At 38.7% G+C, this 15,732-nt stretch overlaps 1 protein-coding gene across 3 annotated transcripts in view; it reads left to right on the top strand.

The window, feature by feature from the left end:
• The window catches only part of TRIM71 (tripartite motif containing 71), an 81,297-nt gene extending 68,756 nt beyond the window's left edge, over window positions 1–12,541 (top strand). For all 3 annotated transcript variants that reach the window (XM_056520117.1, XM_056520115.1, XM_056520114.1), the window contains 2 exons: window positions 361–495; window positions 8,158–12,541. In XM_056520117.1, the coding sequence (XP_056376092.1) occupies window positions 361–495; window positions 8,158–9,609 (1,587 nt within the window). In that variant the 3' untranslated portion in view covers window positions 9,610–12,541. The remainder of the gene's footprint in view (window positions 1–360; window positions 496–8,157) is intronic.
• The last annotated feature ends 3,191 nt before the right edge of the window (window positions 12,542–15,732 follow it).

Below are 15,732 nucleotides of genomic sequence, written 5' to 3'. Positions count from 1 at the left end.
TTTTCATATAGGACCAGGACCTGCTTGCTCTGCCAATCACTGGCCAAGGTGGAACAACACTGTGGCTGAGTGGGCAGGTCCTGCGCTAGAAGTAGGAAGAAGACAGAAGCAGAGGACAAGCACAACAGACAAGCTCATTGCTAAATTTTAATCCCCCCCCCCAATCACTTTCGCATTTAGCAGTTACTGGCAGACTTGAGACTGCTACTTTAAGTTACTGGGTTGTAATACATTGGAGGCAGTCCTGCACATACACTGACCTCTGCGCTTCTACCATTGTGTGTGACATTAGGAGAGATATGAAGCATGTAACGGATGCATTTTTTAATTGTAAACATGGTTTCTTATTTCATCTTGCAGCTGACTCTTGAGCAGGCCCAAGCACTGGCAGAGCAAGTTGAGATGAAAGCCAAAGTAGCTCAGTCAGAGATCAAAGCAGTCACATCCAGACACAAGAAGGCACTGGAGGAGAGGGAATGTGAGCTGCTTTGGAAGGTGAGTAACAATTTAGTTTCAATCTCACCAATGATCTTCTATCCCAATTTTTTGTGTGGGTTTTTCTTATGCAGTTTAGTAGATGAAGCTTTAGTAGACGAAATACATTTTCTTACAAAAAGTAAATTACATATTTTTTTTTTAATTAGTAAAAATAAAATGTAACCTATATAAATTGGGTATTGTTGTAATCATATGGATCTACAGGATAAATGTAATTTTTACCAAAAAGTGCATTGCGTAGAAACTTATCCTTCTAAGGATCTATTCACACGTACAGTATCCTGCGAATATCTGATCCACTGATTTTGAACCTGCAGATTTCATGTGCTGTTCAGTCATTTAGTTTACGTTGAACTAAAAATCTGCAGGTTCAAAATCTGTGCATTAAATATGCGCAGGATACTCTACGTATGAATTTGCTTAAGTTGCACAATGGCGTACTGTCTCCCCCTCAAAATTTTTTATATTTTTTTGCCTTCACCATGTATTATGTGGTAAAATGACTGATGTAATTACAAAGTACAATTAGCTCTGCAACCAGCTAGACCTACAGATAGAAATTTGATGGAAAATCTGAAGTTATGGATTTTAACCCCTTAAGGACTCCGCCCATTTGGGGCTTAAGGCCTTTTTATGTTTTTGTTTTTTCCTCCTCGCCTTCAAAAAAACCATTACTCTTCTATATTTTCACCCACAGACTAGTATGAGGGCTTGTTTTTTGCGTGACCAGTTGTCCATTGTAATGCCATCACTCACTTTACCATAAAATGTATGGCGCAACAAAAAAATACTATTTATGTGGGGAAATTAAAAAGAAAACTGTAATGTAGCAAATTTTGGAAGGTTTCTTTTTCACGCCGTACAATTTACGGTAAAAATTACGTGTTCTTTATTCTTGGGGTCAATACAATTAAAATGATACCCATGATAACATACTTTTCTATTACTGCTGCGCTTATAAAAAATCTCTAACTTTTTAACCAAATTAGTACGTTTAAAATCCGCCTATTCTGAAGACCTATAACTTTTTTTTTTTTTTTTTCATTTTTCTGTATAATCGGCGGTATGAGGGCTCATTTTTGGTGCCATGTGCTGTACTTTTTATTGATACCATATTTGCTTATATAAAACTTTAAATACGTTTAGTAATTTTTTTGGAATAAAATGTTATAAAAAAGCAGCTATTTGGGACTTTAAAAAAAAATTAAAAATTTTTTTACGTTCACGCCGTTCACCGTACGGTATCATTAACATTTAATTTTAATAGTTTGGATATTTATACATGCGGTGATACCAAATGTATACAACATTTTTTTTTTTACACTTTTTGGGGGTGAAATAGGGAAACTTACATTTTTTTTTAACTTTTATTTTTACACTTTAATAGTCCCCATAGGGGACTATTTATAGCAATCATTTGATTGCTAATACTGTTCAGTGCTATGCATAGGACATAGCACTGATTAGTATTATCGGTCATCTTCTGCTCTAGTCTGCTCGATCGCAGACCAGAGCAGAAGACCTTTGGTAGGCAGCGGAGGCAGGTGAGGGGACCTCCGTCTGCTGTTCTGGATGATCGGATTGCCGCAGCAGCGCTACGGGCGATCCGATCATCCATTTTTGTGACCACGATGCTGCAGATGCCGTGATCTGTATTGATCACGGCATCTGAGGGGTTAATGGCGGACACCGGCACGATCGCGGATGTCCGCCATTACCAGCGGGTCCTTGCCTGCTATCGGCAGCCGGGAGCTGCCGCGCATGACCCGAGCATCGCTCTAATGCTTGTGGTTATGCATAGGACATAAATGTACGCCCTGTTGCGTTAAGTACCAGCTTGCCAGGACGTACATTTATGTCCGGCGTCATTAAGGGGTTAAAAGACGAGGAGGGAGGGAAAAGAAGAAAAAAAAACGCTAGACCTGCATTTATTGCTGTTACAGCAGTACTTTTTTGGGGAAATACTTTAAATAGTCAAGATTATTAGACAGTTTAAACCCTTAACGACGCAGGACGTAAATGTACGTCCTGGTGAGCTGGTACTTAACGCACCAGGATGTACATTTACGTCCTATGCATAACCGCGAGCATCGGAGCAATGCGTGGCAGGTCCCAGCTGCTGATAGCAGTCAGTGACCCGCCCGTAATGGCGGACATCCGCGATTGCGCGGATGTCCACCATTAACCCCTCAGATGCTGTGCTCAATACAGATCACGGCATCTGCAGCATCGCGGTACTTTGAATGGATGATCGCCCGCAGCGCTTCCGTGGCGATCCGATCATCCAGCATGGCAGCCGGAGGTCCCCTCAGCTGCCTCCGCTGCCTTCCACGGATCTTCTGCTCTGATCTGCAATCGAGCAGACCAGAGCAGAAGATGACTGATAATACTGATCAGTGCTATGTCCTATGCATAGCACTGAACAGTATTAGCAATCGAATGATTGCTATAAATAGTCCCTTATGGGGACTATTAACCCCTTAACGCAGAATGACTGGTATACCCGTCAGCTGCTGAAGTGCGTTCGCGCAGAGCGACAGGTATACCAGTCGTTCACATATTTGCAGCTGCTGCTGCATCCTGGGGGCTGGACTTTTCACCTCCGGTTGTCTCCGGCAGGTGAGAAGTTCTGCTTAACCCCCGTCGCTCTGAACGCCGCATTTATACGGCGGATAACGCGATACCTTTGCGCATTCCGCCGTATAAAGGCGCCATTCATTAAGTGCTTGCTCCCACGGCGCTGATCGGGTTAATTAGCCGGGGTGTCCGGCAGGAGACCAATCCCGCCTGACACCCATGGACCCCAATTGATTAACCCGATCAGCGATCGGGTGTGCAGGGGCGGCAGGGGGTGCGTGGCGATCCGGGGGTCCGGCAGCGGTGATCCGGAGGTCCGTCAGCGGCGGGGGTAAGTGCCCCCGCCATCGCCGCTGCCGGACCTGCGCCCACGTGTAGAAGTCCGGGGAGAGTGGGGCACAGAGGGAATAAGAAGTCCTTGCTTACCCGGTGGCGGATCCTACAGGCTGCGGAGGGATTTGACTGGCCGGTGAGTGATGCTCCAGATGTTGCAAAACTACAACTCCCGGCATGCCCAGACAGGCACACAAGGGGTATTTCCATACTCAGAAGAAATGGGTTTACAAATTTTGGGGGACATTTTCTCCTATTACTAAAAATGTAAAATTTGGGGAAAAAACGGCATTATAGTGAAAAAAAAATTCATTTACATGTCCAACTTTAACGAAAAGTCGTCAAACACCTGTGGGGTGTTAAGGCTCAATGGACCACTTGTTATGTTCCCTGAGGGGTGTAGTTTCCAAAATAGTATGCCATGTGGGGGGTTTCTTGCTGTTCTGGCACCATAGTGGCTTCCTAAATGTGACATGCCCCCCAAAAACCATTTCAGAAAAATTCACTCTCCAAAATACTATTGTTGCTCCTTCCCTTCTGAGCCCTCTATTGCACCCACAGAACACTTGACATACACATATTTTACCCATTGTAAAAATTCAAAAACTGGGTCTACAAGAACATGCGAGTGGAAAAAAATTAAGATTTTCCTTCACTTTGCTGCTATTCCTGTGAAACACCTAAAGGGTTAACACACTTACTGAATGTCATATTGAATACTTTGAGGGATGCAGTTTTTATAATGGGGTCATTTATGGGGTATTTCTAATATGAAGGCCCCTCAAATCCACTTCAAAACTGAACTGGTGCCTGAAAAATTCAGATTTTTAAAATTTTGTGAAAAATATGAAAATTGCTGCTGAACTTTGAAGCCCTCTGTCTTCCAAAAGTAAAAACATGTCAACTTTATTATGTAAACACAAAGTAGACACATTGTATATGTGAATCAATATCTAATTTATTTGGAATATCCATTTTGCTTATCAGAGAGTTTCAAAGTAAAAAAAAAAGCATAATGTTCAAATTTTTCATGAAATTTTCACCAAGAAATTATGCAAGTATTGAAGAAATTTTACCACTAACACAAAGTAGACTATGTCACGAAAAAACAATCTCTGAATCAGAATGAAAGGTAAAAGCATCCCAGAGTTATTAATGCTTAAAGTGACAGTGGTCAGATTTGCAGAAAAGGTGAAAATGAGCTGTGTCCTTAAGGGTTTAAAGTGTAAAAAACTAAAGTAAAAAAAATTTGAAAAACCCCCTCCCCCAATAAAAACGTAAATTGTTCCATTTTCCCTATTTCACCCCTAAAAAGTGTGTAAAAAAAAAAAAAAAAAAAAATGTATATACATATTTGGTATCGCCATGTGCATAAATATCCCATCTATTAAAATAAAATGTTAATGATACCGCACGGTGAACGGCGTGAATGTAAAAAAAAGTCCAAAAAGCTGCTTTTTTTTTTTTTAATAACATTTTATTCCAAAAAAAAAAAAATAATAAAATGTGGATTAAGTTTTATATAAGCAAATATGGTATCAATGAAAAGTACAGATCACGTTGCAAATAACGAGCCCTCATACCGCCGCTTATACGGAAACATTTTAAAGTTATGGGTCTTCAAAATAGGGGGATTTTAAACGCACTAATTTGGTTAAACAGTTTTGCGATTTTTAAGCGCAACAGTAATAGAAAAGTATATCATGGGTATCATTTAATCGTATTCACCCAAAGAATAAAGAACACGTCAATTTTACCGTAAATTGTACGGCGTGAAAACGAAACCTTCCAAAATTTGCTAAATTGCGGTTCTTTTTTTAATTTCCCCACACAAATAGTATTTTTTATTTTTTTTTGGGTTGCGTCATACATTTTTATGGTAAAGTGAGTGATGGCATTACAACAGACAACTGGTCGCGCAAAAACAAGCCCTCATATTAGTCTGTGCATGAAAATATAAGAGAGTTATGATTTTTTTGAAGGTGAGGAGGAAAAAATTGACTCGACCCATTTGGTCCTTAAGGACTCAGACAATTTTATTTTTATGTTTTTCGTTTTTTCTTCCTCGCCTTCAAAAAATCATAACTCTTTTATATTTTCATCCACAGATTAGTATGAGGGCCATACCATAAAATGTATGGCGCAACCAAAAAAATACTATGTGTGGGGAAATTAAAAAGAAAACCGCAATTTTGCTTATTGTGGAAGGTTTCCTTTTCACGACGTGCAATGTACAGTAAAAATGACGTGGTGTTTATTCTTTGGGTCAATGCGATTAAAATGATACCCATGATAACATACTTTTCTATTACTGTTGCACTTAAAAACAAATCGCAAACTTTTTAACCAAATTAGTACGTTTAAAATCCCCCTATTTTGAAGACCTATAACTTTTTCATTTTTCCGTATAAGCTGCGGTATGGGGCTCATTTTTTGCGCCGTGATCTGTACTTTTTATTGATACCATATTTGCTATATAAAACTTATAATCCAATTTTTATAAAAATAAAATGAATAAATGTTATAAAATGTAATAAATGGGAATAAAATGTTATTAAAAAAAAAAGCAGCTATTTTGGACTTTTTTTTTTTTTTACGTTCACCGTACGGTATCATTAACATTTTATTTTAATAGTTCAGATATTTACGCACGCGGCGATACCAAATATGTATATAAAATATTTTTTAAATATTTTTGGGGGGTGAAATAGGGAAAATGGGACAATTTACATTTTTATTGGGGGAGGTTTTTTTTCACATTTTTCTTTTTTACTTTACTACTTTTTTTTTACTTTTATTTTGACACTTTAATAGTCCCCATAGGGGACTATTTATAGCAAGCATTCGATTGCTAATACTGTTCAGTGCTATGTATAGAACATAGCACTGATCAGTGTTATTGGTCATCTTCTGCTCTGGTCTGCGGGAAGGCAGATCCGAGCAGAAGACGCCAGGGAGGCAGGTGAGGGGACCTCCGTCTGCCGTGCTGGATGATCGGATTGCCGCGGCAGTGCTACGGGCGATCGGATCATCCATTTTAGTGACCGCGATGCTGCAGATGCCGTCATCTATATTGATCACTGCATCTGAGGGGTTAATCGCGGACATCCGCGGGATCGCGGATGTCTGCCATTACCGGCGGGTCCCTGGCTGCGATCAGCAGCCGGGCCCTGCCGCGCATGATCCGAGCATCGCTCCGATGCTCACGGTTATGTTTAGGACGTAAATGTACATATTTTTATATGAAAAAGGTGGGTGATATGAACTTTTAATATGGAAGTTAATGGGTGTTTTTTAAACTTTTATTAAACTTTCTTTTTTAAATACACTTTATTAGGAGGAATCATAGATTCCTCATACAGAACAATGCAGTTCTATTGAACTGCATTGATCTGTGTTCCTTTGGTTGAGCCTGCTCAAGGCAGGCTCAATCAAATGCAGATCTATGGGGGCAGCCATGAATGGAGAGGTAAGCCCTCCGGCTACCTCCACAGGTGATCTCCACGCCGCTAGACCACCAGGAATGATTAAAAGATCCCTTCAGACACCTAAAGGCTTAATAGCACATAAAGGGTTAATAGCCGGCCATGGCAGGGGCCCCCGGCTACTGAAATCAGCCCGGGCCTGCCAAGTATGGAGCAGGCTCACGTCATGAGCGCCGGTGTGATATGCAGTACTGGTATTATTAAAAAAAAAAAAAGTGGGAAATCGGTCAGGCCCTACTTGCCTGATAAAGGGCTAAAGCTATGAAAAATTCACCTGCCCGGAACTACATGTTCCGGGCGATAGGATTTCCACGTCCCTGATGCTGCAGCTTAGCCCAATATCTTTGCAAAGATATAAAATAGGGTTTTCCTTTCAAACCCAAGTGTCAAACAGCCATAAGCTAAGAGACCGGTATCATTTGTTTTATCTGCCCATGGCATATGGCTGTGAGCATGATTTATAGAGCTTACAGTTCAATCACAGAACTCATAAAGAAATCAATATGTCAGTAATATAACTCAGTCACTGATGCCTGATGCACACTGTCTTGGACAGAAGAACAAATTACCCAGATAACAATAGTGGACCAAATTTAGATAGGCTAAGGTACACCAATCACATATCATGCCTATAGACATGATATAGGAAACGCCTAAGTTCCATTGCGTCTCACCTGGTTGGTGTCAGAAACTTTAGGGGACAGACGGGAATAAAATATGAACCAAACAAAACAATTTTAAATAATGACCCATACAAGATACAAAGGAACTAGAGATGAGCGAACTTACAGTAAATTCGATTCGTCACAAACTTCTCGGCTCGGCGGTTGCTGACTTTTCCTGCATAAATAAGTTCAGCTTTCCGGTGCTCCCGTGGGCTGGAAAAGGTGGATACAGTCCTAGGAGACTTTCCTAAGACTGTATCCACCTTTTCCAGCCCACCGGAGCACCGGAAAGCTGAACTAATTTATGCAGGAAAAGTCATCAACTGCCGAGCTGAGAAGTTCGTGACGAATCGAATTTACTGGAAGTTCTCTCATCTCTAAAAGGAACCAAACCAAGTTCATAGTAGTAATTAATGTCCAAGCTCCCAATAAAGCCATTTACTGCACCCTGGTGCCCGTGATGTATGGAGGAGCTGACAGTTCCCCTTAAATACTTCCTTACTAGGGACAACACAATGTTCTGTTTTAAATTATCTGTACATTTTAAGAAAATCTATTATTTCTTGCATGTTTTTCTAACAGGCACGTCTCTTTTATAGGTTGAAAAAATACGCCAGGTGAAAGCAAAGTCTCTGTACCACCAGGTTGACAAACTCCACCAGGCTCTCAACAAATTGGACAGCACAATCAATGCAGTTCAGCAGGTCTTAGAAGAAGGTTGTACAATGGATATTCTGATAGCTCGGGACCGTGTCTTAGCCCAGGTGCAAGATATAAAAAATGCTAGAGGCTTATTACAACTTCAGGAAGATGACAGAATTATGTTTACTCCCCCGGATCAGGCCCTGTATCTTGCAATTAAATCTATGGGTCTTGTAAGTAGTGGAGCATTTGCAGCCCTAACAAAAGCCACAGGAGAAGGCTTGAAACGGGCTCTTCAAGGCAAAGTTGCCTCTTTCACAGTCATTGGTTATGACCATGATGGCGAAGCACGTTTGTCAGGTGGTGATCTTATTACTGTTCTAGTGATGGGTCCTGATGGAAATCTGTTCGCAGCTGAGGTTACGGATCAGATGAATGGCACATATTTGGTTAGTTATAGACCTCCGCTTGAGGGAGAACACCTTATTTCTGTGATGGTGTGCAATCAACACATTGAGAACAGCCCTTTTAAAGTCCATGTGAAATCAGGTCGATGCTACTTAGGCATTGGTCTACCTTCCCTTTCTTTTGGAGGAGAAGGCGATACTGATGGAAAGCTTTGTCGTCCTTGGGGTGTCTGTGTGGACAGAGAAGGATATATAATTGTGGCTGATCGGAGCAACAACCGCATTCAAATCTTTAAGCCATGTGGAACATTTCATCACAAGTTTGGAAGCTTGGGTTCAAGGCCTGGCCAGTTTGATCGTCCTGCTGGAGTCGCTTGTGATAGTTCCCGTAGGATTGTGGTAGCTGATAAAGACAACCATCGTGTTCAGGTCTTCACCTTTGAGGGCCAATTCCTATTGAAATTTGGAGAGAAAGGGACCAAAAATGGGCAATTTAATTATCCTTGGGATGTTGCTATGAATTCAGAAGGAAAGATCCTAGTGTCTGATACCCGGAACCATCGTGTTCAGTTATTTGGTCCAGATGGGACATTTCTTAATAAGTATGGTTTTGAAGGTGCTCTCTGGAAGCACTTTGACTCCCCACGTGGAGTGGCATTTAGTCAGGATGGCTATCTTGTGGTGACTGACTTCAACAACCACCGGCTGTTGATAATCAAGCCAGACTGTCAGTCGGCACATTTCTTGGGCACTGAGGGTACAGGAAATGGGCAGTTTCTGCGACCTCAGGGTGTTGCAGTCGATCAAGAAGGACGCATTATTGTGGCAGACTCCAGAAACCACAGAGTACAAATTTTTGAGCCAAATGGAAGCTTCTTGTGCAAGTTTGGCACTCAAGGAAGTGGCTTTGGCCAGATGGATCGCCCCTCTGGTATAGCTGTCACACCTGATGGCACAATTGTTGTGGTGGATTTTGGTAACAACAGGATTCTAGCTTTTTAATCCGTTTTCAACACAAAATTCTCAGGGAAATGTTATCAAGAAGTATAATGTACATCAAGACTGAGCACCTACCTCATTTTTTCTTCTTCTTTTTAAACATAAACTGTAACTGCAAAAGAGCCTGTGAATAAAACAATATTGGGAAGAAAAATCTACCTCAGATCCTCAAACAGAGTATTACTTTGATTTTTATTTTTTTTTCTGATCCTGCACAAAATATTATCAACATACCTCACTTCAAATGAATGAAACAAAACAGACTGCACCTGCTAAGAGAATGTATTTAAAAAAATAAAAAAAAACTCTTCTGAAAAAAGCCAAAAAGGGCTATAAACTTTAATTGATACCAGGAAAATCAACATAGACATTTTTGTTGAAAACACTTGTCCTCTTTAACCAAATTTTGAATTCCTCTTTTTCCTGTGCTGCTGCAACAGAGGACACCTTGTATTACCTCAGTACTAAGTTTCAAAATGAGAAATACCTCAGTATGCAAATTTTACAAGGTATTGTGTTTTTTTTGTTTTGTTTTTTTTTGCGTTTATATTCTCCTGATCAAATATCACATACCTCAGAAGACAATATTTTATTTTATATATTGTTTACGTTCTTTTTGTTAGTATGTTGTGATGCTTAGTTTATACTGGATGTATTGATCATTTGCTTGTTCACAAGTCGGTGTTCTTACAAATTCCAGTCATAGAGGTTTGTCTATATGTTTGTCTGTGTGTGTTTTAAAAATTGCAACAATGTTTTTACATGTTCCTCTTGAATACCCTGGGGGTGAATATTGTGAGAGATGAAGCAAAACATGTAAAGGTAAAGTTATTTTCTTGTTCAAACAACATAAGAGTTTTATGGGTTACATTCGGGCAGAACTTCAGGATGTATTATAATATGCTTTGGGTCAAACAAGTGATGAATGTGGTTTGAGATGATCACAGGAAAGCACCAATTTTGGATTCCTTCCAGCAAGTGACACCAAAACCCGTATGATGATGATTTTCTGCAGAGGTGGTGCTGTAAAGATCAGTAATATACTTGTTGTGCAAATTACTATTGTTACAATTTGTGAAGACTAATCTACTGCTTTTATTTTGATATCACATAATTTTTCTTTTCATTGTGAGACCATAGTTAAGATGTGTCTTGTCTTGCTAGCTTGTGTCCTTATCTGCAATTCAAGTCTTATTGTGGCTAGGTAGATGTGTTTTTTTTTATTTTTTATAAATTTAAAGTAACTTGCAGAACAATAAGATGCTACTCCAATTACATTGGATTTAGTTTTTAGCATATACAAATTTTAGTTCATATGGTGTTCCAAAAAAAAAAAAAAAAATCATTGGCTTTGTGAAAAAATACCCTAAAAGTAACACTTCTCCCCTCAACATCTAACGGCAAAATTTTTTAAAAAAACCTTTTTAAAGTGTGCCTGTCATCATAAAAGCTTTTGAAATGTTCTGGGAAGTGTTCAGACCCCAACTGATAAATTAAGCTTTACATTAAGGCTAAGTAAATGCTCAACCAAAGATTGAAGTTTTTCTTGATTTGCAAAGAAAGTTTGTCCGATTTTTTTTTTTTATTTTTTTAAATATTTTTTTGTTAACTTTAAAAAGGTTATCCAGGATTCAAAAAACAGAGCTTATTTCTTTCAAAAGCCGCTCCCTGTCTGTCTCCAGGTTGGGTGTGGTTCTGCAGCTTAGTTCCAATGTAAATGGAGCAAAGTTGTAATGCCTGGGAGCTGTCTTTTAAAGGAATAAGCTCTGTTTCGATTATTGAACAATCCATTTAACATATCTGCAAGTCAAAGTTATATTTATGTGAATATGAACAATTTTATTTCTCCTTGATTTGCACTTTTTGTTTTTTATATTAAGCCGAAAAGAAGGCTGGATTAAACATGATCTGTAAAACAGTGGTTCTGCTTTTAGGATAAAGATTTACATACCTCACTCCAATTAATACTCTGGCTGCACTTATTGCTCTGATGCCAGTTGAGTTTGACGCATGCCCTCTTATGAGGTGTTTATATCTGACTTTTCAACTTGTATAACTAGAGATTAATATGTGTAGGTAGAGTAATAATTTGAACACAGTAGCTCAGGCATGGCTGGCAGTCTTGTCCGCTTTAACTGCACTGCCTGTGAAAAGTGCAAGTAATTGTAGTTTGACGAATGTACAGTTGAAATTTGCTTCACCAATACTAATCTAGTCTTAGTTCCTGGGCTTCCTGGTGTTTATAGAGTCCAGTATGTAAATTATACACGATTGTGTCGATTTTATAACCTTAATTCTTAGCTAACCACCAAATGGTGTAAATAGTTTTTTTTTTTCCAAGTAATATTTATGGCCATCAACATTTTTATCCCTATAAGGTAGTAAAATAGTTTTTAAAGTTAGAAGGATAAATGCTTGTCTATTCTCTTATACACTGACCATCTGAAATGATTGTGACAGTTACAGTATATGTGGTTCCATCAGTATTTTAAATGGCTTCAAATTTGAGGAAAGTCTATGTAAATTAGATATGAAAACAGTGGAGGAGTCCTATGGGGTTTTCCAATTTTCACCATTCTAGCTAAGATTTTTTTATTTTATTTTTTTAAACGTGGTGCCAGTTATTTGCATAACTACAATACTATTATAATACTACTATAAATACAATTATTTAATTTGTGCTTTGCAGTTTACTTTTTCTTGTAATGGATTTGTAAGCAATTAAAAGGTTAGCATAGCAGACAGTTTGGGGGGGGACTCAGTGCATAACAGTATGATGCCCATATAATGCTCTGTGTACTGCATTGTGCCTCAAGGTTTATACCAAGATACATGGACAGTGGCATATACCAATACATTAACTGTATTACTAAGTCATTCACACCAAGAAGCATTCTGTCTCCAGAAACCACACTACAGAACCCTGTGCTTCTGGACCCTTAAAGGAGAACTCCAGAATAGAAACATTGTCCTCCATACTGCTGGCAGTAAAAAAAAAAAAAAAAAAAAAGATACATACCTTCCTTCGTTCCCCTGGTGCCTCCGGTAACCCACTCCAGTCTCCGCTGCAACTTCCTGGTTGCCGGTAGTCAGCGAGTCATACTGCACTCAGCCAATCACCGGCCGCAGCGAAGTCCCAACTCGGCGGGCGATAGGCTGAGCGGCAGTGGGACATTTTCGGCCCCCGGCAGCAGGTGACGGGGCTGAAAACGTCACACTGCCGCTCAGCCTATCACCGGCTGAGTCGGGACTTTGCTGCGACCGGCAATTGAGTGCAGTATGACTCACAGACTACCGGCAATGTGCAATATGACTCGGCAACCAGGAAGAGGATCGCGGCGGAGACTGGAGTGGGTTACCGGAAGCACTGGGGGAGCGAAGGAAGGTATGTATCTATTTATTTTTTATACTGCCAGCAGTATGGAGGACAATTTTTCTATTCTGGAGTTCTCCTTTTAAGACTTTGAAGGGAATGTTTCATCAAACAGAGACTTTCTGTTCTTTACAGATCATTCTCAGCAATGCCTTTTTTTCTCATCAGGCAGGAGTACAATAAAAGGTGGAGAACACTGGATCAACCAGCATTCACAACAGAGATCACCCCTCCCTGTAAAATGATCATTGAAAAGGTCACAGAGAATACCAAGTAGTGTCTCTTATTCATCTTAGCGGTACAGGCCATGTCTGTGGTCCATGGGTCCTGTTGTAAAGCAAACCTCAGACAGAAGAGTGAAGGTCTATTATCCATAATACAAAAAGTTAGGTCCATCAAAAATAGTTCCTGCCGTGGGGAAATTAACACTAAGTAGATTTAATAGTTTGCTTCTGGAAAGCTAGAATTCTAGGTAATGTGCACCATAATGATTTGCAATCTTTAAACGTACAAACATAAAAAAAAAGTATAAAATATACAGAAAGTTTAAATCTGATTTTGAGATTTTAGGATTGTTTTAGTGATCTCCATAGGACTGCACCTTTTTAATCACAGTGGAATGTGTTTCTTATGCTTAATCTAAGTGTAATGCTTAAAATATGACCTATGCCTCTAGGACATTGAATGTATGTATGTAATTCTAATTATTTTTCTACCCAAATCTTCCCTTTTTATAAATGTGAATGTGATTACAATTTTACAATGAAATATAAAAACCAAAGATTTTTATTATATCTTTTTTTAATTTGCCTTGATGTCAATTTTTTTTTTTTTTTTAAGTGCTCTTCTCATCAGGAAAATACATGGATAGAAACTATTCCATTAATCTCCTGTTAAATTGATGTTGCTGAGTCGCACCGCTTATGGTGCTTTTTGTTTGACGTTCCTGTAAAACTGTTGCCATTCTGCATGGATTATTGATTGCAGAAGAATCTGGTTTTATTGTTTCATAGACAGCGTGATTGTATGTATGCCAGGAATTTATTGTAAACTGGGTTTACCTTGACCTCTTACTAAAAGGTGAGTTTTTAACTGACTTTAAATATTGCAGTTTAGTATTTCTTACACCTTCTTCCATAGATTATACACTTGTTACTGGTTAATACTGTTTGAGAAGAGGTTCTAGAGGATTTAGTGGTAAATATTCCGGTTTACCAAAGGCTTTGTTTAAACCACAGAACATACAATCTCCACGCCTAGAGCATGCCGCTTTAAAAAACTGACCTGCAACACATATATACAAACCAATGCAACAATATCTGAATGGTAAATTCCTAGTTTTTCCACTGTAAATACTTCTTCAGTGACAAAAATGTTAGAGAATACATTACTGTGTGAACTTAGCGTTTGGTTCCTAGTTGAGGTCATTTTTATTTTACGTTTGCCACGCTCAGTTTAGCTGTATGAACTTAGGCTTGTATGAACAAGCCTAAGTGTGAATGTATTATTATAATTTTTTATTTTATTTTTTTTAAATCTTCTTTAAAATATACAGTTGTTATGCCAAAGTATTAAAAATGTTGTAGGAGGTGCCAAATGACTGATACTGGTTCCCATATTGCTAGCTCTGCTTTATAACCACTTGATCATTGGATGGAAAATTATAATGACAAACTTACACCTCTTAGCATGTTTTCACACTTTGCAGTGCGCACACTGCAGTGTTTTTTGTTTTGTTTGTTTTATTTTATACTGTGAAAACCATTTTAATAACCATTTTAAACAAATTTGTAAATTCTATTAAAAGATCTTAATCCTTTCAGTACTTATCAGCTACTGTATGATCCACATGAAGTAATTTTCTTTTTTTAATCTATTTCTGCCTGACCACAGCGCTCTCTGCTGACACATCTGTCCATGTCAGTAACTGTCCAGAGCAAGATAGGTTTTCTATGGGGATTTGCTCCTACTTTGGACAGTTCCTGACATGGACAGAGGTGTCCACAAGAGCACTGTGGTCATGCCGAAAGAACTTCCTCTATAGTGCAGCAGCAGCTGATAAGTACTAAGGAAGGATTAAGATTTTTTTAATAGAAGTAATTTACAAATCTGTTTAAACTTTCTGGCAACAGTTGATTAAAAAAAAAGTTCCAGTGGAGTACCACTTTAAGGAATCTACCTCAAATAATTAACTGTTTATATGTTACATTTTTGGTGGTTGCATATGGAAATCTATTCTTCATCCATAGTAATAACCAAGAGACATTATTATGTTTTTGATTTGTTGGACCTTTCCATTGTTCTGTTGCGTAGATATGCATAGTCTTTCTTTTTTTTTTTTTTTTTTCAAACACTTTCTGTAAATAAGACCAAATTGTTGATAGGTACTCAGGAATATAGGTGCTTAACTTTATAGACATCCTTGGTTGTGGTCACACATTATGCAAAACAATTTACATTAATAGCTTAGTCCAGTATTATAAATTTATTGTCGAATCTTATCTTTACTGCAAGTCCTTTGGATAGGGGATAAGATGTCTAGGTGTAGACTACCCCTTTAAACTGGCTACACAAATGTAATAAAAGTTAGCTAAACCTTTCAAATATGTAATGGAGATGGGGGTCCCCTGACTTTTCTCCAGCAGCAAATGTTTGTTCCTATATCAGATAATTTACGCATTACAGACTTGGTTTATACCCCTTTCCTTTGGGGGAGGAGGGCGATCTCTACATGCTTACATATTTGATAGGAA

Source organism: Hyla sarda, chromosome 5, assembly GCF_029499605.1.
Source record: "Hyla sarda isolate aHylSar1 chromosome 5, aHylSar1.hap1, whole genome shotgun sequence".
NCBI lineage: Eukaryota > Metazoa > Chordata > Amphibia > Anura > Hylidae > Hyla > Hyla sarda.
This window is presented reverse-complemented; position numbering and strand designations above follow the sequence as displayed.